Raw genomic sequence first — 26,937 nt, 5'->3', positions numbered from 1 at the left:
TTTACTCGCTTTGTGGGTGTTTTGTGGTTAAATTATTTTGTGGCGCTGCTTCCACGTCCGCCGTCTTTGGTCAGTTTCTTTTGGTCGGCCTCTCATTAGGAATCCATGTACGCGCTTCTCGAGACGGCCGTAATAGCCTTTCGCTTTCATTTAGCCGGCCGTCGAGGGGGTCTCAAATTCACTTAAGGATCAATGGCCACGCAATGATTGCCTTGCTTTTTGCTGAGGGAGAGCGATGTGAGGAAAAGAACACACTGAGGGGAGATGATCACATGGAAGCGGGTAAAGTGTCGTTTGCAGGAAATGCTAAATCTTCAGGAAAACAATGTCTTCCATCTTCATCAGCACACGCTAATATTTATCTGTTTCTATTATAAAAATATTATTCCTGATACTTGATAATAATTTGTGCTGGTTTCCATCTCTAAGAGGAAAACAAGAGAATTTGTTGCAAGAGCTGATAAGGATTCATTGGCCAAGCTGTTTCAGGGCACCAATTAATTAAGAAAAAAGTTGGTGGCAGCATCCCCTCGAGCTATTGTCCTCTTCCTCCGCCTCATCTTCTTCGTTCCATTCGGTTCCATTTATGTGAGGCTGTGTCTGGATGAAGCGAGTGCAGCTTCTATTATTTTGTCTTTTATCACAACAATCATGTTGGGGGTACACCAGCACAATCAAATGTGTTTCAATGCTCATCAGAAAGAAGTTCTAAAAAGTTAAACTATGTGTTAGAAGTGCAGAAAAACATATTTAGAGCTGTTCCTAATATTAATGCAGCTCCGTACCTGAATGCTCGTGAAATGAATAGCTGCTTGTGCGGTGAGCTGAGTGGCCATCGTTACAGCCGCGTGTCGCTAACGAGACGCGTAGCCATCATCAGTATCCTCTTGGTGAAAAGCATACATTGAGTGATGCGTTTACACAAGTGTTGTCAGGATTGCTGCTCTCCCCCGAAAATGCTGGGCTAAGTGAAGTGTGCGAAGGAGCGCGTCTGCTGTTTCCGCCGTGGCCTCCCTTTGGGATGAACATCAAATAGCATTCAAGGCTAGAAGGATGTTGACAACATCCTGAAACCAAATACTGCGGACCTTAGATTACAGCGATTTTTGTCTCCAAGTGGCGGCTGAGATGCAAATTGGGCAAATGCTGCACACGCAGCAGAGGCAGAGCACATGCAAGTGCTGAATTTATAATGCCGGGGCTGTGAATATAGGATTTGTTTTTAAGTGCAGCACCAACTTGATCTGTTGTGACGTCTTGATTCAGCACTTTGCAGCCAGTCAGCTCGTGCAGGACGCTCTCTGAGCTCATCGCTTTGGCTTCTACACAGACGTTAGGATTCAATCGATGAATCATAGCGACTTGTTTTCATGAGAATTGATATATTTTTTAAAAGTGCTTCAAAGAAAAGCATCTGTGAGTTCATTCTTTAACTGACTCACAGTGGGCATATTTGTTTAGATGTTACTAGCCAGTTGTTTAGGTTGAGTTAAGGGGGTTAGATGGTCATCTTGGGGTTTTGGATTCAGGTTTTTGTCCAGAGTTGGTTTTAGTTTAAGGGGAGGGTTTTGTTTAGTGTAGGGTTTATCACTTAAGATGTCAGTTCACTCGTTGAAACACGGCATTGTGATTAATATTGTGTTTGCGGAATATAAGTTACGCAATAAAATTCCTCCGAATTTAGCGATCTCAAGGGGGCAGCCATTTTGTCACATTTGTCGACGTGAAAATTCTTTGGGCTCAGATAAGGACCAATTATGACATAGCTTCAGGAAACAGGCGAGCCACGACTGGTCGTCGCATTTTCAGTCGAGCGAAGTGACAAAATGGCCGCCCCCTGAGATGGCTCAAAACGGACGGCTTTTGCTGCTTAACTCATATTCCACTAACGCAACAAACAGAAAGTCAAATGTCTTTGCTAATTCCACAAGAACAATTTTTGCTGCAGTCTCTACTTTTCATACCATTTCTTACTTTATTTCTGTGACAACACATCATAGCGGTGACTCCTTGAATAATTTCCTGATCACAATCTCCGCCTTTCCACAGTGGCAATGTACCGAGAGCCATCCCTCCACGACCTAACGGAATTCTCCCGCTCGGGTAGCGGCACGCCCACCAAGAGTCGGAGTGCCTCGGCGATGCTGAACGGCGGCAAAGCTGTGAGCCAGAACGAGTCGACGTAGCGCCGCCCGCCGGAATCCACCTTGAAACCTTACCTCCAGCAGAGCGTGAATCCAAGCAGACCCTCTCTTGTATAAGCGGTTCAGCACTTGCTGCAACATACCACACATTAACACCTAGGAAACATCAATAACTATAATTTAAAAAAAAAAAAAGACACGCAAACGCACACATTTATCATGGTTTCCAACACTTTAACAACAGCATTAATCGAAAGACGTCATGGCACATTAACCATTCTGAACACAAATCTAGTCACTTTGGGGCTAATTTATTACCTATTTACTCACCACTTAGCTCATTTTTTTTCTTATTTTCTTAGTCTGTGCACAATAACATTGCTGAGCTCATGTAGACTGCAAGCACTTGTGCGTCCGTCAGACAGGGACAGGCAAGCGAGTGGGCATTCAGGGCAACCAGGTGTGGGTCATGGAGGCTGCAGGCGTACAGTACAAGTCCTGATCTCTGTCTCATCCATGCTTCTGTGAATACAAAGCCTATAAACTCCCTGGCCCGGCCCGACCCGGTTCCGCCGGTGAGCCGAGGCCCGCGGCCAGACAAGTAGCTCTCCTTGCGTCCTAGTGCACATGCTCAGAGACTGAGCTCTCTAGCATGGGGAAACCAAGCCTGCGCTCAGCTGACCTGACGTGAGGTCCGCGCGTGAAGGCTTTTAACTTTGTTTCCGTTTTAAGAGACGCCACAGCTGCCCTTCTTTCTGCTAATTTCACAATTAGCCAAGAACGTTTCATTTATTTTATCGACTGTTCTTTTTATTTTATTTTTTTTTGTCCCCTCTTGTCGTCCCACCCTCGTCATTTGTTCAGTCGTTTGGTCACACCGTTGAAAGGATTCCAGCCAACCAAAGACTGAACGAAAGAGTGTCCCTTTAAGCCGACAAAGCCAGTATGAAGGCAAAGCTGGATACACCCCGCCCCCTCTCCTCCTATGTACATTTTGTGGGACTAGTGCAAACATGGCAAAGGAAAATGATGATGTCAGTCACACTGGAGTGTTCGATGTTTTTTCGAGAGGATCCGCTCGACGGCCGAGGTACGAAACGACCATCCGGTGTGTCCCCACCCGTTCCCTTTCTTGTTCCGTCACAAAGTCCGTCCGTCTCTTGTCCTCGTGGTTTGTTTCCTCCGTGCTCGTGTCATAACTACACCCCCTCGTCATCCTTTTTCGTCAACTTCTCCTGGCTGACCGTAGAAATATGGCTGCCCAGGATGCTCGTTATATGTTTGAGTAACTTGTGGTGGTGATACTATTTTCTATATTTAAAACAAAAAAAAAAGAATACTGTGGACTTTTAGGTGGCTTAACATTTTATAGGGATGTCATATTTGTAAAAGTATAAAATAAAATTTAAAAAAAAATGAATGGGGCGGGCTTCATAAATTGACTTCTTCCCTCTCTTGCACAGGGCATGTACAAAATCGATGTACAAAAAAAAAAAAGACAAAAAAAAAGGACCTTTTTGTGTCCATTGAAGCTACGTATTACTTCTTTCTGGTACATGCTTTTTGCGGGACTTCCTGTTCTCGGTTCCCTCGAGGTGGTTTGTATTAGGTGACTCTATCTGTTGCATGGGAGAACGCAGGGGACTTCTGGTCTAGAGCTGCATGATGTAGGCTGTATGTAATTAAACCCACGTTGGATCATATGTTCCAAGCTACCAGGATTAACTTAAACAACATTATGCAGGCAGACATCCATGCTGCCTCATGACTTCCAGTTGTTTATTATTTGTTGTATACACAAAAATGCACTGAATAAAAGGTTTATATTAAGATATAATTTTAATATGTGTCATTGTGTTTTATTTGGTTCCCTTTGCTGATGTTTTTACCTTTTGGCCGTGTTGATTCAGAAGCTTTAATTGAAACTCGTCCTGAAAATGACTTGAGATTTTTGGTAGTTGATGCTAAGGCAGGGGTGGGCAAATTTTTTGATTGGCGGGCCACAATGGGTACTCAAATTTGACAGAGGGGCCGGACCCGAAGCAGATGGATGGTGTGTTTTGGTAACCTCACCTCTTCGGAGAAAAAAAAAAAACATTTAATTTTAAATGAAGGTGAACAAAAGCATCACAACAATATATATGTCTTTGAAAAAGCACAGTATTTCGAAAATAAATCAACACAGTTTATTCATGTAATTTTTTTCAAGTTCGGCGGGCCGGATTAAAACGTCTAATGGGCCACATGTGGCCCCCGGGCCGTAGTTTGCCCATCCGTGCGTGGTGATCGTTGTCGAATAACATCATAGTGCTGTCAAGTGATTCCACTTTTTAACTAATTAAAATATTTAACTATTAAATATATATATATATATATATATATATATATATATATACACTCTCGTACTTAACTACCTTTGGCTTGTATAACTGCAACATAATGTGACACCCAGTATACCTTTTCAACGCTCGTTTTGTTTTTTGTTTAAATTTATTCTGATTTTATTATTTTATTTTTGCACTGGAGAGGGGAGGTCTCCAATCTCATTGTACGCTGAGTATAATGACAACAAAGGGCATTCTGATTCTGCTTCTGTCATACGCTTCAGGCACCATCGCTAATTAGCAGCACAAACACACCAGCTGTTGATTTCAGCAGGTTATCCGTGATTGGCGATTAATCAACCTATAGCTATAACCATTATATTGGAATGGTAAAGTCGACTACAATACGTCGCCTGTCCGCAGAAGTCCAAATTTGGTGGTAAAGCCCGCCACAGAACTAGCACAGAACTTGGATCATTAGCATTTTGCGCAGTCCCACAAGAGCTAGCAGTAAAAGATTAACTGTCCAGTACACGTCTTTTGCTTGTTCTTTGGATCTTTAGGACTTTTTTTCCCACGACATTGATTCCACACGAAGGAGCCTAAACAAGGGCTGTTAAAAAAAAAAAAAAAAAACAGAAAATTACGTGACGTAAATTGACTCGCGTCTATGTGACCCTGGAAACGATTGTTGTATTTATTTTTCCCTCAAAGCCAAGTGAAAGCCTGACCTTGCGTTGTGAGCTGTTAAAGGTAAGATAGCGAACCTTTTCCAACGCATTGCAATGATGTCTCCAAGCAACAGCATTGCTCACTGCCTTGTATTATAATAAATACCCTTTAGTGCTATTCAAAAGTGTATTTTATAAGACGGGCGATACGATTGAACGTGGCAATTAGATGACTTGGCGTGGTAAAAAAAAAAAAAACGAAATGTGAATGGGAAATGTAAAGAAAGGAGGTCGGGTTGTGTTAATAACTTCAGCTCGCTCTGTCGTGTCACGGCGAGTAGCACTTTCACTAATTGGGGGTTTTGTTCATGATGAGTCTCCTCGGGTGGACGACCACTCTAAATGTCAGCCATGATGAGGGTAAAGGCTGTCAAAATGGACCGCAAAAAGAAAGGGTTGTAAAAAAAAAATGCAAAGAATCAACTGAAAATATTCTGAGCTTTTTGCTATCTTCACAAAAGCATGAAAAAGACATTCCGTCTGTTACCGTTATGTTAATATTTAAAAGGACATTGAAAAGAATTGCTGAATTTGTAATGGTAGGCTAGTGGTTTACGCTGTCAATCAAATACCACTATTACCACCTGAAAAATGGACGCTATTTCGTCTTTCCAATGTCTAGACATAACTACATGTTTGAGACATGAAAACATATCAGCCGAAAGCAGGGGTGAGCAAACTACGGCCCGCCGGCCACACACGGCCCGTTAAACGTTTTAATCCGGCCCGCCAAAATTGAAAATTATTAAATGAGTAAACCTTGTTCACGTTTTATTTTCTAAATACTGTGGTTTTTCAAAGACGTATATATTGTTGTAATGCTTGTGTTCACTTTTATTTAAAATCATCTAGTCAGACCTAAAAATAAATACATTGGATTCCTGCTTTTCTGTCTTTCTCTCCGTGATGTGTATGTACTCGCAGCCAACAACGAGGCGCTTTGAAGGAGGGAAGTTGCATTTAGGCACACTAACTGCACATCATAATGGCACCGCATAACCGCGGATGCGAACAAAGGCACGAAAGTTCATATACAGCCGGATTGAGTGACTCAAGCTGGACGCCCAAGTGTATCATCGGTTTCGCCACCCCCATTTATCAGGAAAACTCAAATAATGAAAACCAGTTTAAAACGGGAATCGTAAGTTCGCAATTATTCAGCAATTATCTTCCAACATGCCTCATGTACTTCGAAACAAATCGGCAATCTCACTTTACAGGGTTTTTCAAAAGTAACAATTGAAATTATGCTCAGTTTGGGAATTATTTTTCAACAAAAATGAAAAATCCTGGATCCATATTACAATATTTTCTCTCTTCTTCTGTGGAACAAAACCACACATGTTGAAAAAGTTTTGCGGAAAAATTAAAGATGATTTTTTTTGCTGACACACAAATAGATGGCGGGGCCAACATCACCTCTGTGTCGGAGGCAATAATAAATGAGTGAAAACACAGCTGGTAGATTTGGCCCTTGCACATCCACATGGTAGTCCCTCCTCCTCCTCAGAGGGTTGCAGACAGTGGAGGCATCAATTTGGTCTTTGGAGACTGCCTCATTACGCCCATCGCCAGCAGAGACAGGAGAACTAATAGGCTGCTGTAATATTGGCCCTGATATGAGCTACTTCATCGTTCATGTCGTTTGACATCTCCCTACTCCCTTCATTTCCTTTTGCCCGTCTCGAGACTCCATTCATTAGGCGGCGACAGTCCAATTCATTACAGAGTCTGTCTGGTTCAAACACGGGGATGTGAACAAGCGCCCACTCTACTTCTCTCTGCGGCAGCTTTCTCCCCCCCAAACTGTCGTCTGCCACTTTCATCCGGACACAGTTGAGTCGCCACCTAAAAACGAAGAAAAAGCAGCTACAAATAAAAAGGTTCTGACACACATCTTCGCTATTTAGCAACGTATAACTTGGTTGCCGTCTTCTCTTAAGCAGTCTGTAATGCGATCAAGGGGAAAGGTTTCAATGAACAAGAAGCAACACTGCTGAATAATCTTGCGTACTTTAATGTCCGACTTCCCGTTAAGTACAACAGAGTTCGAAGTTAGTTCTTTGACACGTCAATGGATCGTCACCACCTTTAGCATAATACTTCACACCCAGCATTCTAAAAGAACATAAAATTAATGCATCTATTGTTATTTTTTATTTGCTCTCTATTAAAAATTGAATAAATACATCGATATGAGTTTCTGTACTTCTCAGAGGTACTTTGCCCTTAAATATGTTGATTGTATTGGTAACTATCATTCGAAATTTGGCACAGCTTGAAACCTTCATCCCTTCTGGCGGCGAGATGAATTCGCTTTAATGATACGACACATTCAGCAAAATCTTTAGTGTGTCTTGAAGTAATTTTGTGAAGAATGCATTCATTTATACAATTTATAGTCGACGGATAGGATAGCCCATGATATGGAACAGCTCCTGATCCAAAGCATACCACATCATAGGGCTGGGCGATATGACCTAAAATCAATATTGCGATAAATTGGGCAATTTTACCTCAATAACGATAAATGCACGATAAATTCCCCCTGAGGACCAAAATCAAAATAAATGCAGGAAATGCATATTAACTGCTTTTTTTTATTGACCAACTGGTACACATTACTTTCAATGAAAAATAAAAGTACAAAAATCCTTTGTATAAACATTCCAAGTAGCTTGCTTTGCATGACTTGCACAATGTCACAAAGAACAGGAGAGAAAGGGTACCTCTCGTAAAATCTTTTTCTGCAAATAGATTGCGCCAAGATGCTGTAATGCCTTGAGGAAAGCCCTAGATTGGTGTAGTCTCGTGTAAACATATAAATATAAATAATGCCAAATACAAAAATGCTAAATAAAATGAAAAAAAAATGTCAATACATGCCAAATAAACAAGTGTGAATAATCGGGAAAATGGGCCGTCTCGAGTACTCTGGTGCGCAGTCGCCACTTGTCGTCTATGTAATGCACAGTCAGGCTCAAACAGGGATCCATGTTGTTAGGGTTTCCAACTAGGTTTAGGGTTTCCAATTATGGTTAGGGTTTTCAACTAGGGTTCGGGTTTCCAAATAGGGTTAGGGTTTCCAACTAGGGTTAGGGTTTCCAACTAGAGTTAGGGTTTCCAACTAGGGTTAGGGTTTCCAAGAAGGGTTAGGGTTATGGTGTCCAACTAGGGTAGGGTTTACAACTAGGGTTCAGATGGGTGGAGTCACGTGACTAGACGCGTTGTAGCCGTCTTAAAGGGGCATGAACATTGCCGCAGACAGAAGAGACTTTTTCTTTTCTTTTTTTTTTTAAACACCGAATTTACCGTCATGGGCAAAATGATGTCGGTCATTGTAACACATTTCGGTAACGGTAAATTTTCGGTTTATTGCCCAGCCCTACCACATCATGTGTGAAAATTCACTGTCTGGCCTTCAATCACACGTTGCGTGTTTTATTTCAATCAATTAATTAAAAATAATTTAAATATTAATATGAATACAAATTGCAGCCATGCCTCTATTAGATGCCCAGCATATTGTAAATCACTTGAAAAAAATGCACCCCTACCTTAAATGCCACCCTTTCCCTTTAAGAAAGTAAATATTTATTTACTTTTATTCATTCAACCTCACTTTATCCATTTCCTGCTCAAATATTAAATGGCAAAAGAGTACAACTCTGTTGCTAACCAAAACAGCAGCACTGATGCACAAGAACAGCCTCCATCTGCTTCTTGCCATTCCGCTCGCCTCTCTCCACAACCATCCTCTTTCTTTCAAATTAAACTCCATCATCTATTCAACCAGGCTCAAAAACATCATTGTCATGCGAACAAAAATTGCAATCTGTTTTTAGTCGCTCCCTGAAATTGCGGCTGTGTCATGTATCAGATGAGGAGGATGCTATAATTCACAAAACATGACATAGCTCATGAAGCTTCGTCATTGACAACGCAGACGTGTCGCATCTTTGTACGCGGTAAACTCACCATCTCTCATGAATGATTACGATGTCGAATTGATGACTTCTTGGCCTTGGGTGCACTTCGTAATAAATGTTAAGGTTCATGATAACTGTTCTTTAACTAAAGACCTTAACGTTGGGAGCCGGGGGGGGGGGTCATCCCCCCCCAAATTGTCACCGGAGATTTGTTTTACAGAAAGTAATTTTCCACCTGCCAGTCAAGAGTTCAACGCATGAAATTACCGTCATTACCAAAAAAGACGGTACTGCAGACCTCCGAGCCATTCTCTCAGAATTGAAACCCGTTTAAACAAGAAGAGCATTGAAATAAATTCCATGGGCTCTCTTTAACGGAGATCTCTGATGGGCGGAGTAGACGATTGAATTGTTATTTGTAAGAGAGGATGGGAATTAATAAAAGGAACGATGTTATCTGAGACGAAATCTGACAATCATTCTTTTTTTTTTTTAGTGCACGGATATGAAGGTAGACCGTAATTTCCTGAAATCGAGGTAGTCGCTCTAAATGGCGCTCTGCCGCAAATTGGGTGCATCATGCAGTTGAGACAAATAAAAGCCGCTGTCAAATACAGTACATTGAGTCAACGAATGTTTGGGAGTGAGACATTTTAAAAGAAAAGAACTTTACATAATGTCAGCATTGTATTTCTGATTACTTTAATTTTAAGTTCATTGGAAGAAAATAATTCTGCTGTTAAAAGAAAATGTATTTTTGGAAATTTCCAAGTGACCCCCAAACTCTGACGGTAGTTTGTGTGTAAACAGTTTACCGTGGAGGGCCAAAGTGGAGATTCCAACTTGAAACTCAAAATGGTGAGGCACAGGTGCTAATTTGGACTTTTTTTTCTCAATTCAGTTAGTTTTTACTAATTAAAATACTAGCTTTTAGGTTTGAATTAGTTTCGGCATTAGCTTTATTTATTATTTTTTTTTAACACGTATGTTGTATTTGTCGAGTGCAAGCTGCGGAATAAAAGGTCACTCAGGATTGCATAACAAAGTAAACTGCATTCTCCAAACGACTGTTTACCTCCCTTTTAATGTACAGCAAAGCAAATACATTTAAAATGAAATCCAAAAGCTCATGTTTAATATGAATTGACAAAGGCAAACATGAAGGGCATGTTCACTAGTATTAATTGTATTCAGTTTTTTTTTCTTCAGTTTTATAGTAATTCTAAAAATATTTCCCTGAAGGGTTGGATGCATATTAATATGAGGAAAATATACTGTGCATGCATTGCACTGTATGCATCTTCCAAATGATTTCTTCATTCTTTACAAGAGCTTAGCATCAAGTGCTGCACATTTCCATTAATTGTGCTTCCACCGCCAGAAAGTCGTTGTTTGATTTTTGCATGAACTAATTAAGCCGTGCAAATAATAAACAGGAGGCCATCCTACTGTGGCCAATGGAGGTAAAAGTCTGCCGAGCGAGAGTCTGTCTGCGATATCAATGATGCATGCATCCCTGAAGGATTATTAAATGTCAGAGGCAAACAGCTTAAAGCTCTTCCTCTTTAGATTGACTGACTAACTGATGCACCGGCCTGCCGACCTTTCAACTCTTTGTCGTCCAACGCTTAAGTCTAATTTCTGTCATGTCCCCCTTTTAAATCAAGCTTATTCTAAGCGCGGGTGATAGCAAAAATCGGATAAATCGGCTGCTTTGTAGGCTTTCTGTGAGTGATGCTCCATTGAGAGCATCCGTGTCACTTTTGCCACGTGAGTTTCAAACAAAAGTCCTCGGATCACAAAGACTTTGATACTGTGATATCACAGAGCGAGAGATCAGACGCATGTTTTTCTGGAGTCCATCAAAAGAAGACTGTAACGGTTCAAAGGTTTATTTATGGTCACACCAGACAACATGAAAACGCCCGTCCGTTGGTGCTGTCAATTACAAATTCAATTCTTTTTAAAAGGAACACATTGTTTTTGCAATATTAACAACTTGAATTCTGATTCATGTGATATTTTCTTTATTGGGAGGAAAAACTTATGTTTCCCCAAACCTTTTAGATTCTTATTTCTACCCTCTCACATTTAGAAGTCTCTTGCCCTGACATATCCACTGACATCTGCATTTTGGCCTTTCTTGCTGCCTCTTCCCCCCCACCCCGATGCTGTTTTAACGACTGTAATATTGTACAGCATCACATGTGATGAATGTTGCGTACTTGGCATCCATTACAGCTGAGACATTCTGTAATATCTTCTTAAAGATTTTTTATTTTCATCTTCCACTAAATCGATTTCATTGTTTTTCCTGGTCTCATTGTGGAGTTTAAATCAAGTTTTTTTTATTTTTTTATTTTAATATTAGTGAACTGTGAAGCCCTTTGAGACTCATTTTGTAATTTAATATACTTGACAAATAACTTTACGTCGTACATTTTCATTTAAAGATCATCGATCACTTCGATAAACGCTAGTAACAGAACACCAATCCATGCTGTCACACGAGAATTAAAAAAAAAACAAAAAAAAAACCAGAACAAAACTTTGAGGCGTCGAAGCAGGCATCATTATGCAACAGAACGACACTTCAAAACGCTCGTGTTTTGTTGCTTCCAACTGGAATTGCTTCATGCAATCAACGCTTTCCGCACAGCCAAAGCGGCTCCCTCCGGGCAGGAGGAACCACTCGTTTCCTTAGCCCGCTATTTCATCTCATCCTACCTAGCAGACTGCAACGTCAACACACACTCACTCAACCCCTACACGCTTGTATTTTTATTTAATTTTTTTTTTGCCATTCTCACATTTTTAGGCCCAGGCTATGAGTTGGCTTTTCATCACCTGTTTTCCTCCTAATGCAGCACGCTGCTCCCATCGCAGCTCTCTTCCATCTGTTCCCGGTGAGCAGGAGGGAATCCCAACTCTCGCCTCTCTGCGGTGGATGAGGTCAAGTGCTTACGTAACTGGAGGGGGGGGTTTGGCAGTAGACAAGCGGCACTCACCTCTGTCAGCTTGCATGGAAAGCAATAAGACAGGCAAGCAGCGGCCGGATCAATTATTTATCAAGCCTCGGCAGCGTGAATGCTTTCTGCCCTCCCGCTGTGCCGGAGTGTAGCAGACAGCTTTAAGGTGGAAGTCGACGTGGGGGAAAACAGTTTGCCTCCAGTTGCGCAGCCGTTGCCGCTCACGCCCGCAGCTCATCTCTTCTGGAACAGGAAGTAGGATGTTTTTTAATCACCTCCGGGGAAATGATCTCCACCTGCATTGTATCTGCGTCAATTCTCAAAGAATCCAAATTGTGGCAAATTGTAAAGGTTGAAAGTAGTGATGCCACAGTTTTATTGTACTCCAGTCTTAACGTTGATTCATCGTCGTAATTTGACAGTATGTGATGAAGCCAGGGGTGGGCGCTGGATTTTATTGAAGCAGGTGTGACTAGCAGTGCAACATTGGATATGGTAGTCAGACAGGTAGTTGCAAATCCAAATGAACCTACTAAACAGCAAAACCTTTACTCAATTACAAAAGTAACCAAGTACTTTTACTTGATTACAGAAGTAAACAATTTGATTACAGGAATTACTTGATTTTAAAAGAAATTCAATTATTTTTCTTGAATATTGGATTACTTGATTTTAAAATCAAGTAATTAAGTAACTTTACTTGAATACTGGATTACTTTATTTCAAAAGTAACTTAGTGATTTTACTCAATTACAAAAGTAACTAGGTACTTTTACTTGATTATAAAAGTAACCAATTTGATTACAGGAATTACTTGATTTTAAATAAACTAAGTACATGATTACTAGGATAGCTCTATTTTAAAAAATTGATTTACTTTATTTTTAAAGTAATTACTTATTTTCAGGAATTACGTAATTTTAAAAGAAATTAAATTATTTTTCTTGAATATTGGATTACTTGATTTTAAAATCAAGTAACTAAGCAACTTTACTTGAATACTGGATTACTTTATTTCAAAAGTAACTAAGTACTTGTACTCGTTTACAAAAGTAACTAAGTACTTTTACTCGATTACAAAAGTAGCTAATTTACTTGGAATTACTTGATTTTAAAAGAAATTCAATTATTTTTCTTGAATATTGGATTACTTGATTTTAAAATCAAGTAACTAAGCAACTTTACTTGGATACTGGATTACTTTATTTCAAAAGTAACTAAGTAATTTTACTCAATTACAAAAGTAAGTAAGTACTTGTACTCGAGTACAAAAGTAAGTAAGTACTTGTACTCGAGTACAAAAGTAACTAAGTACTTTTACTCGATTACAAAAGTAGCTAATTTACTTGGAATTACTTGATTTTTAAAGTAAGCGATTTGAATACTGGATATACTTTATTATAAAAGTAATTAACTTAATTTCTGGAATTATGTGATTTTAAAAATAACTAATGTACTTGGTGCAATTACTTGATTTTAAAAGTAATTAATTACTTGAACACTGGATTACTTTATATCATTAGTAACTAAGTACTTTTACTTGATGAATTTCAAATTAGCCAGTTTCCATTCACTAAACCTGTATTGTTTTTTGCCCAGTGGTTTTAAAGTTATCATCGGAGTCTGGACACAGAGGACAAATTGTTGAAAGTTGGCTTCCTGTTTGTTGAAGACATGCTTCAGTTCTAAATTTTAGATGTTGTGGTTGTATGCCCTCAGAGTGGTCGCAATGAGGTGGTTGTTGTTGCCAGACATGGCTCGTGAATAAATGTTGTGTTTACCAGCAATGACCTAACAAGCACTATGGAAAGTGCCTGGATGGATATTTACTAATACACTTTTTGATGACGAAAATATTTTTATTCGAAATGTCTGTCATATAGTTCATAATAAACCAAATATGTCAATTCGAAGCCACTTAACTTTAAAATGAGTCAATTCTGTAAATGCACAATACTGCTTCTACCGACTCGCTGAAATTGTATTTTGCTTTGAAGAAATAATTGCCTGGTATGGCGCCCACCTCAGTGGTTTGCGCCTCATCATTTCATTTTGCATCAAAACACCACTTCGCCGAATATCTTGAATTTTTTCCAGCTCTAGCTTTTTTTTCCCCCAGCATCTGCAAGCTTCCTCACTCCGTATCCCTCAATCACGCCGCTCCTGCCTTGCTCTTCCGCACAATTACACACTGCTTCTCACTTCCCCGGCGGCCCTCTGCTCTGCTATCTCTCGTTTTCATCTACAACGCGCTTTCCATTGTTCACCTTCTCTTCGCCCCCGGCGATGAGCCTCCGATCGTCTTTATATCTCCGTGCGACTGCGCTGTTGTGGAAACTGCTTTCGTTTGAGTACACTTTTGCCTCCCTGGCTAATCTTTTGCTGCCGATACGCACACACGTTCATAGTGGGAATTGCGGTGAGAGAGTGCGCTTGGCTTCGAGCCCCATCAAGGGCTGAGGCACGGGGCTCCAATGGGCCGCAATGTCGATATCCATCGAAGATCTCTAAGTGATGTGGAGCCAGCAGCTGACACGAGTGGTAAATCTAAGACTGTATTCAAGGAAACTATTTCATCCATTATCCGTGCTGCTTCTCCGCAAGGGTCGCTGGAGCCTATCCCAGCTTTCGGGCAGTAGGCGGGGGACACCCTGAACTAGTTGCCGGCCAATCGCAGGGCACACGAAGACGAACAAGCATCCACACTCACACTCGTACCTAAGCGCAATCAACCTGCCATGCTTGTTTTTGGAATGTGGGAGGAAACCGGAGTACCCGGAGAAAACCCACACAGGAAGGCTGGGGCCGGAATCAAACCCACGACCTCTGCATTGTGAGGCTAACCCGTCGTCCACCGTGCCAGGAAACTATTTGACAGCTGAAATGTTTATCTATTATGATGGACCATAATGTTTGGCAACATGGGATAATTCTAATGTCATGATGTGTTTGGGATCGCTCGATATCAACCTAAAGGTTGAGCGTCGCATAGACGTCTAAGGAGAAGCTGCGGACGGTCGACTGTAATGTCGCGACCCAGTTCTGTCTTATCTTTTGCATTGCAGAGACACTTCCTGCGCATATTAAACTTTAACAAGAATCAAGGGGGAAAGAAATGTGCGCACCAGATTAGATTTTGTGTTTCAAAAACAGACAACAGAGATGAAGGAAACAACTTCACTCATCGTGACCCGCTGCATTTATTCTGCTCATCTAAAAATAAAAATATCCATACAGTTCTTTGTTTTTTTTTAATGTATTTTATAGGGCAGTCAAAAGTAAAGCGCTAACTCTGGAGATTAACCTAAAATGTTTTTTGCTTTTTCTGCAACAATTTTTTGTGATTAATTAGTTATAAAAAAAAAAAAAATCACTTGTCAGCGTCAGTATTTTACTACCAAAATTAAATTGTTTTTTGTCTTTGGGGGACGTAACGAGGTGCCCAACATTAGCGGCAGGCAGCAACCGCGCGCCACTTATTGACTCGCATATGCGCAAGTCAGAAGCAAGTCACACGTTTTAAGCATCAATTCACGATTAAGTCTGATGTTACAGTGACAAGAAGCATTAAGAATACAACTAAAAACGTCTCCACTAAATTTCAAGCAGCAAATTAATAAGCAAATTGTAATCGGTGTCACTACATTTGTTACCATATTAGCCACGCACTTAGCATCTTTATTTTGTGTTTGTTAGCTATGTCAACACATTAGCAATCATGTTATGGATTTTTTTTTCAAAAATTAATTTCATTGTCTCTTTGTTGTCTCAGTTGAATGCACACTTAACCTAAAGCCTTATTCGTGTTTGACTAGCTAAACAACAACTAAGGCGGACAAGGACTCTAGAAAACGCATGGAGTGACGCATGCTAACTTTAGCTAACCCTATCTCGGTGCGTTTGCCCTGCTCGCCTAATTATTCTCATCCACGGGCTTCTGTTCTCATTTTTTCTCTTTTTAGAATTGCATTATTGTTTTTTCTGTAAGCAACAATTCTGCTCACCCAATCTTTACGCACAAGCCATATCGTTTGTTTTTGATGACGTTCATTTATTTTGTAAAGATGTGTTTGGTTGTCATTCTGCTATTTCTTGTGTTTGCTCAAGTTTATTTTGCTCCCGTTCTCTGTTTACGAGCACAACTCAAGTCTGAGTCACACTTTTGACAGTGAAATGCTGCTGCGGCTGCATGTTGGCTTGTGTGTGTGTGTTATTTATTTATTTTTAATATTGGCTGTAGTCAGCAAAGTAACAGCAGTGCTCGCATCTGTTGTGAGACAACACACTGTGACATCACTGATAAACGTGTTATCAAGTGTTCCTGTCAATGTGTGAGTGGTTGTAATGTCTTTTTTTTTTTCTTTTTTTTTTTGCTCGCCAGTTGTTATTACCTGTGATGAGTGATTACCACAAAACAAATATCCACCATTACAGCACATAGTGCCTTTTCATTCACGTCAATTAACGAGCCTTTGAAGCCGGAATTGCTTGCCTCTTGTTTTCAAATATGCCTCATTAAAGGCAACTTAATCTGGTTCATGTGAGTTGTGCTAATGGAAGCAGCGTTCGAATCGTGGATTTATTAATCATGTCTGAGCATTCTCCCGTCTGTAATAGTAAATGTCTGTTTTACTCTGTCCACATCACAGAATAAGTACCTAGTATTTCACTATAAAAGCTTTGGATTGCGGTTTGAAAAAAATCCCAAAGGGATACTATCAGGTTATTGTTTTATGTATATTAGTCATTGATTATGTTCCATATTGCTGATTTGATATAGCACAGATTTAGTTTCATGTTGCCAAGAGCTCTGACAGCACCGATGAATAAATAAATAAATTTAAATAAAAAATTGTAAATAAAAAAAATGAAATAAAAAAAAAATTTAAAAAAAATGAAATAAAATAAAATAAAGATGGCCTTTATTAGTCGCACAATGGGGAAATTTCCAATGAACATTCTAGGACAACTACCATTGGTAAAAGTTTTTTTTTTTTTTTAACATTAGTAAGTGTGAGCGATGCATTCACAGTTCTACTCTGTACTGACAGGATATGTATGATTTATGCAAATATAGTCCACCGCATTGCACAGTATTGTACAATGTTTGCCACGCAGCTCATGAACTGGAGAGGCGGGAAGGATTCACTGTACATCTCAGAAGAAAAAAAAAAACCTCCTTGACATAATTTTACAATGAGAAGATGGAGGAGCCGGTCAGTCACTCTGGGTGGCCCGCGGAAAGCAGCCGGTTGCCATGGCAGCACAGTAGTCATCGCTGGTGTTGCTGGGTCCGGCTGGCAGCTGGTTGGCGAACAGCAGCAGATGGAGCAACGCAGGTTTCCAAGAACACACAGGCAACTGTCCCTCGCCTACATGTGTCACATCCTTCCTCGTCATTACCCACGAGACGGCACACACACGCTTCGAAAGCAGGCTGCTCTGTGGGGAATTCATGGGGCTTTATCATGCTTTGAGCCTTTTTTTATGTGGCAGATTACAATGAACAAAGGGCCATTGTGTCGTGAGTCCATCCGTCATTTACACCTCTTAACCTGTGAAGGGGGTTGGCAATCAGGAGGTTAAATCAGGGTCAATTGCAGGGTGAAAGCGTTACCAGGGATAATCGGTACAGTTGCCAGTACCTAACCGGGGGATGAAGATCACAGAAGGATTAGTCGGAAAATCTTCATTTGACAAGACCGCAGGTATCAAACTCAAGGCCCGGGGGTCAGATCTGGCCCACCTCATCATTTTATGTGGCCTGCTTACTAAAATAGTCAAATTGCAAATTGGCTTCATTTTAAACAATCTCGAGATATTGCAAGCATTTTTTGCTATAGATTTCCCGTTTTAAAGACAAATGTAATATTTGACCAAATGGTTTTCAATGGGATCTGATTTCAAAACTAATTTTTTTTTTAATTATTCAATAAATTCATATTAATTTGCATTAATATTGTTGCTTTGTTCTGTTTTTTTTTAGCAAATATGTGATGTGGTTACAATGCAGTAGGAAATAGTGGGGTTAATGGAAGTTTAATTTATTCACTTTATTAACGTGTAAGGACTGATATGCCTCAGAGCTTTTGAGATTCCTCACCGCCTCACCATCGAAAATGACAGAAATCAGAAAGTAGCTTAACATGCGACTGTATGTCTTTTTGTATGCATCACTTTTTTTTAATTTTTTTTTATATTTTTACACTTCAAAATCCTCGTTTGGATTTTCTGCTATTGCTGCATGTGCACACGTCCGTGCACGCGAGCATCGCATAGTGTTCTTCTCCAGTAAAAGACGAGAGACGGAGGCAGCTGAAGGCAAAACCAGCGCCTCACAGAACCCACGACTGTGAACTTCAGCAACTTTGCAGACCTGCTCTCACCCTGCCCAAGACAAATCTAAACTTAGCCTGGCAGTAAGAAATAGAAAACTGACTTACAGATTGCTTACAAACACACACACACACACAAAAAACGTCTCATCTCTTTGGTTGAGGCAGATAACGTGAAGTGATGATCGCATATGGCGGCAAAGCCAGTAGTTGTTTTTGGAAATGAATAGCGCTTGCTCATTACTATTCCACAAATCTGTCACGAGTCGAACATTGAATCATTTCTCTTTGTGCGGTTACCACGGCAACTGTAATTAAGGTCCGGCAAGATGGCACTGTTTCCAATTAGAGGGCAGGCCTGCGCCGTGCCAAATGGTTCGCGTGTCTTTATTGCACAGTCCTGCGGGGGTCACGGTGCACGCTGTAAAGAGTGGGCCGAGCGAGAAGAGGAATGAGCAGCGTGACTGAATGTGAAGCCGCCGCAAACGGAGCAACAGCTTTCTTCATGTTGGCCTCAGTTGACCTCCTGTGGATGACTGCGCTGCGGAGATGTTGTTTGCTCATCGCTGCTAATTAATCAACATTAGAGAGTGAACATCACCCCTGATCATAAACTCGCTAAAAAAAATAAATAAAAATGAGGCGTGACAGAGGAAGCAAAAGTACTCACACATGGTTGTTAAGAAGTTCTTTTACGCATGTAGAAAAACAGGTAAAAGTTCTGATTCGACTCATTTAATGAAATAAAAGTACATGGTCTGATTTTAAGTTGAGTAGAAGTCTAAAAATTAATTTTTACTAGCGGTGTAAAAATTAATCGATTCATCGACAACTTAATCGATTGCGTCTTATCATAATCATTTCTTTAATCCAAATCTTCTGATTTCAGCCCCATTAAATACAAGAATTGGTTAAAAAAGAAGAATTGGGAAAAGTGTTAAAGCAATAACATTTAAGCAAAGAAACACAGAATAATCGATGGAATACCAATTTAAGGCAACTGACTCTTAATTAGGCAAATCCGTTTGGTTCCTTTAAAAACACAAAAACTAATTAACTTTATTTTACGTTTAGTTTGACAATCACGTGAGTTGAGCTCACTGTCAAAACCGAGCGCTTGTAATTAAAATTTTTGCTTGCTTGGCAGCAAAAAAAAAAAAAAAAAAAATCACCCAGCTGGTAATATTTTGAGGTCGCTCATGATAAACACTAAAACATACATACCCAAATGTATAATTTAATAAATTAGACACCAAAAGCTGGTTGTTTTTAGGCTAACAATTATTACTATTGAAGTCCTTTTATATCATCAAAATTTTTTTCAACTCATTTGGACAAAATTAAGAGTAGGAAGTACAGTGCGGAAAAGTGGAGAGTACAACTAAAATGATGCGGGAAAATTAAATACAATCGAATTAAGGACAGCGAGAACTGTTTGTACTTTGTTTGCCACCACTGTTACAGGTCTCACAAACGCATCATTTAACTGCTGCCTTGATGCCACTGCGGCAATTAATATCTTGTGTATCATCCACAGACAAATAAAAGCCCCAAAGAACAAGAGGGATGAAAATGTATTATTAACACTGCGGAGGCTGGATCCAAAACAAATCACCCTGCTAATGACAACGATGGAGGAGGCCAAATGTTGAAAGTCTTGCCTCTGGCTTCAGGCCAAAGCAGAAAGTCAAGCTCCGAAATGGGAACATGCGATCACGAAGCTATTAGGAGCTTTTAGAAGTCCTTCTTACTTGTCTGGAGCGAGTGCAATGCGCTTTGATTACAATATTCAAACTCATTGCATTGATTCAATCCCAAGGATACAGCATGCAATCCATCACTTTATGTGTTTCCTACAAAGCTATAAATCATCTTCAGTAATTGGCCATAAAATGATTTTTTGTTGTTGTTCTTGGCATAATACTGAAAGCGAGCAATTCGGTCAAAGGATTACAGAAGCTGCGGCATAGCAACGGCAATAAAAAGGAAATTGTAATATGACTAGGAAAATCCAAGAAAGAATTCTAATCTACTTGATATGAGCAAACACGGTGCAATATCTTGTCACATCACCGTGTCCTTTTTTAGTTCAAATGTGGCCAGGAGGAAATGACCACATCTTGTTTATAATGTATAAATATATTAAATACATTCATACATACAAAATGCCCCAAACCTATTTTTTCATGCAGCCTCAAGTTCTTATTTATTGGGGCGAGGGGCGACTCGTGCCAGATTCCAAATTGCGTCCGTTTCAGCCACGTCCCAAAATAAGGAAACTGAACTGGCGAAAAACAACTGAATGCTATATCTCATCAGTTTTGTACGTCTTTGCACGTTTTCAACAATTATATTCAATCGTTTATAATGTATATATAAATAATTGAGAATTGTGAATTTACTTGACTGGAGCATTCAATTCAATTTCAACAGTTACTCAAATCGAAAGGCCTGCTCCGTCTTTTTCAAACCGAAGCTTTCACTGAGCTGCCTTACATCCACTAAAACAAATAATGCCGGACCTCTAGAAGACCTCCTCAAAAAATAGTGTCTGTCTATTTCTTATTCTTGTTCGGGTGTCGGAAAGTTGATTCACCCCCAGACACTAACTTCAGGACTAGCATTAGCATTAGCATAGCGCTGCCTGAAGTGGGCCACATTTATAGACCACTTAATTAAACGACAGTTTTGTAGTTTATGTTCGTAATGACAGTCACTCTTCTCTTTAAGAGCCAGTTTTGCATTCCATGTGTGGTTTTTTTTTTATGCTAAATGAGCGCACATGGTGATAGCGAGATGGAGCAAAATGAATCGACTGCGAACCCACAGAGAGCATCATGAAGGGAATGAGGTTGAGACAGGCTCGATCTTCGCACATTTAAAGACATTATCTTGACAAAAGTTCCGTTGACAAAACATGACACCGGCTTAAATTTGTGTCCTGACCTCATTAGCTCGCCGACTAAAGGCTGGAAATAACAAAACGAGTAGCAGTGTTACAATATTTTGTCATCCCACAACTTACAGTATATATCACCCTGTGTGTATTTGTATATCAAGCTGTCAGTGTTGCCCCCCCCCCCTGCCCCCGCCCTCCCCGTCGACTCCTAATGGCTTAATGGGCGCCCCGTTGCGCCTCTCGAGCCCCCCCGGAGAGGGGCACACTCTGAGAGGAGAGGAGCACAAAGGCGCAGGCATGTCTCTTGAGAGGAGTGTCTTTGTGGGACTGACGGCCACTGCTGCGCTAACTGGAGCTAGCCTCATGGTGATTACGCTCCCGGGGGGGTCCGCTTTGTGGGTCCTGACACCCAGAACCTCACCTTTACATAACCCCCCGCTGCGCCCCACCAGGAGGGCCCAGCGCACCCCTGTCCATCACCACTCGTTGGCACAAGAGGCCACTTCCTTGACACATAAAGTAGATACATTTGCCTCGAGCTACAAATAGAGAAGAGAGATCTATTTATCCACCATGTCTGACGGTTCGACACGGACAGTGCGACTTTTTTAATGAGCTCAATGTATACGTTTAATATTTGATCATCTCGCGACACACTACAGGACAGTCACATAAAGTATGAATAGTGAAATAATCAGAGGCGGGCACTTGACCCTTTTTTGCCGGTCAGTCCCCCGCCCTTCGGCCGCGATCTCTGTCCCATTCCGGCCTCGACCTTGCGGCCTTATTCCTAAAAATTGCAATTCAATTTCAATTCATGGCAGAGCCCGACCTCGACCGCATTGAGTGGACAACATTGGCAGGACTTTGCTCACATTATAGTCGACTATTAAACATGTTTAGTCATTCAACTTGGTTTAGGGTAGAAATGAGATCATAAGCTCGGCGCAAAATGGAAATAATTCCTGCTATGGAAAATGGTGAAGATTCTGCCCTTCTGTCACACATTGATTGTTTTATTTCAAATAATTTATGTTGCACTTTAAACACAGAGTCCTCATAAGGATACTTCTGGATTTTAGCGGATGACAAATGGTATGATCCTCGAAAAACCATGTTTTTCCGCTCCGGGCTACTCTGAAAGACACCAGTCATCAACAACTCATCAGTCCGAATGTAACCCAAACAATAGATTGGAATTTATCGTTCCACGTACAACCACAGCAGACTGTCGATGTGCTTCCCTCATCGATTTCTGCCTCTTTGCGCTCCTCGACACACAAACGGTCATTTTTCACCCTCGGGTTCTGCTGGCAACGACTGCATTAGGAAGGCTTCTATTGAAAGGACACGTTAGATTTTAACTGCTGATGATGGACGATCCCGTCGCGTCTGTCCACAGCAATCAATAGGCTCTCTAAGCAGGAATCTTGAGGCTGGATAGGTTCTTCGTAATGTGCAAATTGTCTTTTCGGGGGAAATGAAGGAAGCGAGCGTTGGGTGTGCTTCATATCCCGCTCCAGATCTCGTGAAAGTCCCTTACCCACCTCTGAAACGACTGTTCCGTGTCGTGGCCTTTTAGACAGAACAGCAACACAAGATATAAGGCAGAAAAATGCCATCTTTTACAGGCTGTGTAGTATATATTATATATGAGGTCTTTGGCGTAATCCTTCGGGAGCAAAATCGCCAAACTAATCAGGTTTCTATTCACTGATATGGAAAATTGAGAACTTTGATTCCGTTTCCTCACAAAAGCAGAACAATCCAGCACCCCTGCAGGTATAATCCTAAACCGATTACACAGTTATGAAAAATTGCGAACCTCACTTATTTGACCCGAGGCATATTTGACTGTATATCATCATCCATGTGACGTAAGCATTACTCGCATTCGGTGGCACCTTACTGGAAAACAAATCACCTCGCTGGTGCATTATTTAACTCGAGGAATCGCCACTATGAGGCCAAGCAATTTCCGAGCTTCCAAGGTGAGCAGCTTGCAGCTGGAAAATTGCAATGAACTATTTATGACACTTCCATTACGACTATGAGGTCCTTCATATTTTTTTTTTTTTTTAATAACAGCTGACCAAACCTGCCACTGTGGTGCAAGTCAAAAGTGGTTCAGACCTTTTTTTCGAATACACTTTTTTGTGGGAAAATGTGACATGATCGGAATAAACCAAGGTTGAATTTTTGGCCCCAAAGACGAGGCAAGGCAGTTTTGTATTGTACGGCTCAGTTTGAGAGGGTAAAGTGGAATGAGTTTCTTGTTTTTATTTTACATTGGGTTTTAAGGTGGAATCATTCGAATTGGTTCACCTCGATGATCTGATTTTGAAATCAAAACCGATTTTCCGATATATATATATATATATATATATATATATATATATGTACCACAGTACTGATGTAAGACAGCTTACTAAAATTATTAAAAGACAAAAGATTTTAAAAAATATATAGTATGAAAATGTTTAAAGTCTTTACCACAAGAACCCGATCCCTACATCGTTGCAAGCTGGAGGGAATCACGAACAGTTCAAAAATAGCAGTCAGTGTTCGCATAAAACCGTCTGACTTCTGCAAAATGGTATAAAAAAAAAAAAAACAACGATAGCCTGCTAGAACAGCTGAACTTTATTTGCGGCTCACTATAAAGGGTGGCAGGTGTGTGCCCGGTTATAAAAGGGTGTGCAGACTTATGCAATCTTATGTTAATCTTCACTTCACCTTGAAAATGATTTTTTTTTTCTTCAAATGAGGTTGTAGTTTCCATTAATGGTGGAAAAAGTTATCTTGGGCATCTTGAACAGCGATGCATTTCTTCGAACTACCAAGAGACATTCCCAAGCATTCCAACATGCCGATGTAATCTGAGTGTAGCTGCTCTATCTAGCGGAGAAGTTACTATATTACACTTGCATCAAACCTTTAAAGCCTCAAGATCCTTAAACGGGCGCCTTGCAAGCGGTTATTTCACGAGCTCTGCAATATAACTTCCAATAAATTCCAGTAATAGATATTAGCAAACATCCTGTTGTTTATTTAGTTAATCCAGCACGGTGACGGTAATTCATGCAGTATATAATGAAACGTCTGATGCATATGGAGAAGATAAGCGGCAAGGAGGAAATGGAGTTGTTCAGGCTAATCTTTTGTTAATGGACTATTACAGCTCTTATAGCAGCTTTTACGGCTATTCCTTTATAGTGGATGTAGGTGATGATGAGGGAAGGAAATTGATGCAAAAGGCTTAGAAAAGAAAATAATCATGCAGGATAAAATTCGTTTAAAAAAAAAAGCGCTCGACGATTAAATCGACTACGATCGGATAGAAGTAAATGAACTCAACTACCATTTGGTGCTTCATGACACCGGGGATGCAACTTCTCAGTATAGTACAGTTATAATAATAAATTTGATAAACAAAGCAATTTCTGGAAAAATTGTGTGCCAGCGTGTAGGAACAGATGCTGAAGTGAAATGTCGTACAATTAAGGGAAAATTTAAGAAATGTGAAAATTGGAAAAAAATTCACATGTGGACTTAAGCGATATAATGACGATTGCGCAAATCCGCGTGCTTGATCGTTGATTTTGCACCTTGCTGTCCTAGCCATGTTGTGTACTTCGGTACGGTTTCTAATTGGAATTGCTCAAATGCTAACATGCTAAAAGTTGGCATGCTAACATGTCATAATTTGACTTGGTCAAGAAACGTTAAATAAAAATGCAGAAAACTAAAAAAAAAATGAATTAAATGGGAATAACACTCATAAAAGCCCTGAATGAGCTGAACAGTTTTAAGAGAGTCAAAATATGGAAGGGTTTAGTAAAATGTTTGCACTCATTTGGAAATTTTGCCTCTCACTACGCGGAATCGTGAAAAAAGTAGAATATGAAAATGTGACAAATTAACTGATCATTTTGAAGGCGCAATGGTTTGAACACCGTATTTGTCAAACTATAAGGCACACTTAAAATATTTTAATTTTCTCAAAAATCAAATTCAATTCTAATTCAATGTGATTTTCAGGACAAAAGTAGTTGTTGGAAAAGTAGCATTTGCAATTGTGGAATGTCAAAAACATTTCTCCTCCAAAAACCAGAAAAAAAAAACAATTTGTGCAACATCCACAGAATGAGGCCAAATGTAATCTGTGATGTGTTAAGGCGGCCAAGGCTGAGGCGAAGATGTGGCACGACGGGTCGGCGGCTGCAGACAGCGGCCGACATGCTTACGTAAGGCCAGTTCAAGAAGCCGCTCTCCTTATGATTAATGAATGCCAGCCAGGACAACATGGACAGGAGCTGAGAAGCCACAGAGGGACGATCAGGCGGCAGACAGGATGGGGGCGGACGTGTTGGGTCGGGTGGGCGCCTCATATCAGAGTAAAGTAAAGCTCGCGATTATTTTGGGGCAAACGTGTCGTAAGACAGCCACATGCTAACCTAGCGATGCGCCACACATTCGGTGCCATGCATACAGATTTTTTTTTTCTGCTTTCATTTCGTCCTCTACTTTCTTTTGGCGGTTGGTGAATAACGTGCATTACCGCAGGTGACCAGAAGGCGGCCACAGATGGGCGAGCATTTCCAACTGTTGGCAAAGGTAGACAAATGGGAATTAAAGTTCCCAAATGTTCGCCAAACGTTCGGCATACGTTCACCTGTGTTTTTCTTGTCGCAGCATGGTCAAAATTCCCTTGCGCAAAGAAAAATCACTAAAGCTGTTGCCGAACCTTTTGCGAACATTCGCGGCAATGAACAAAATCTGAAGTGAACGCAACATAAGATGCCTTCAAAAGGGCTTTTGCGTGCCAGTCCAAGCTCAAATTTTAATATATTTAAGTCGCACCAGCAATTTAAGTCACAGGACCAGCCAAACCATGAAAAAAAAAGTGTGACTTATAGTCCCAAAAATACAATAAATTAATTCAATTTAAAGTGATTCAAGAGAATTGAATTGACGCTATTTTTTATTTATTTGATTTGAACTGATTTGACTTGTTTTTATTTATTTTTTCTTCTTTTTAATTCATTTTTTTTATTCGTCTTGTTTCTTGAATCCACTTAAATTAAAATTGTCTGATGGAAAACAATTGAATTGCTGACATTTTGTATTTAGTTGATTTTAACACATTTTACTTGTTTATTTATTTTTCTTCATTTTAATTCTGTTTTTTTATTAGTCTTATTTCTTGTATCCACATAAATTAAAATAGTCTATTAAAATTCCAGTGATATCTTTTTTTTTAAGTGATGGATCTGCAATAACTTTATGGGCATTGAATTTTACTTTGCCAAGTATTTATAGCAGTTTTATTGAAGTGTAGCGGGAGATCAGTTTTAAACATCGGGTCATCTTACAATAAAAAAGCACTTGTCACTTTATGGCTGAAGATTAACGGTTGTTGCCGTGGCTTTCTTTTTAAGTGACGCGGCCAGGAGACAGTCGCAGAGGTCCACGTCGGGGTCATCTGCCAGTTGCGCTCTCCCCCCCCCCCCCGAGCTGTTGTAGCGCCGCTCTGCAGCCGTTTGCCGGCAGTTTTACGCGGAGCAGAGGGGGCATTAAATGCTCCATTTGCTACCCCGCACGGT

At 40.3% G+C, this 26,937-nt stretch overlaps 1 protein-coding gene and 1 long non-coding RNA gene across 5 annotated transcripts in view; one reads left to right on the top strand and one right to left on the bottom strand.

The window, feature by feature from the left end:
- The window catches only part of fgf13a (fibroblast growth factor 13a), an 82,970-nt gene extending 78,983 nt beyond the window's left edge, over positions 1-3,987 (top strand). For all 4 annotated transcript variants that reach the window (XM_088293090.1, XM_088293092.1, XM_088293093.1 and 1 more), the window contains one exon: positions 2,050-3,987. In XM_088293090.1, the coding sequence (XP_088149216.1) occupies positions 2,050-2,186 (137 nt within the window). In that variant the 3' untranslated portion in view covers positions 2,187-3,987. The remainder of the gene's footprint in view (positions 1-2,049) is intronic.
- Positions 3,988-5,942: 1,955 nt separating this feature from the next.
- On the bottom strand, positions 5,943-12,325 carry LOC148338596 (uncharacterized). Its single transcript, XR_015842962.1, has 3 exons — positions 12,137-12,325; positions 11,976-12,066; positions 5,943-7,047 (listed from the first exon to the last, which is right to left on the bottom strand). It is a non-coding gene; the product is annotated as an uncharacterized LOC148338596 (long non-coding RNA).
- Positions 12,326-26,937: the final 14,612 nt, after the last annotated feature.

The sequence above is a fragment of the Idiotropiscis lumnitzeri genome, chromosome 4 (genome assembly GCF_059441095.1).
Source record: "Idiotropiscis lumnitzeri isolate Australia: NSW breed Sydney's pygmy pipehorse chromosome 4, RoL_Ilum_1.0, whole genome shotgun sequence".
Classification (NCBI taxonomy): domain Eukaryota; kingdom Metazoa; phylum Chordata; class Actinopteri; order Syngnathiformes; family Syngnathidae; genus Idiotropiscis; species Idiotropiscis lumnitzeri.
Note: the sequence above shows the minus strand (reverse complement) of the source record. Positions and strands in the feature narration are given on the sequence as shown.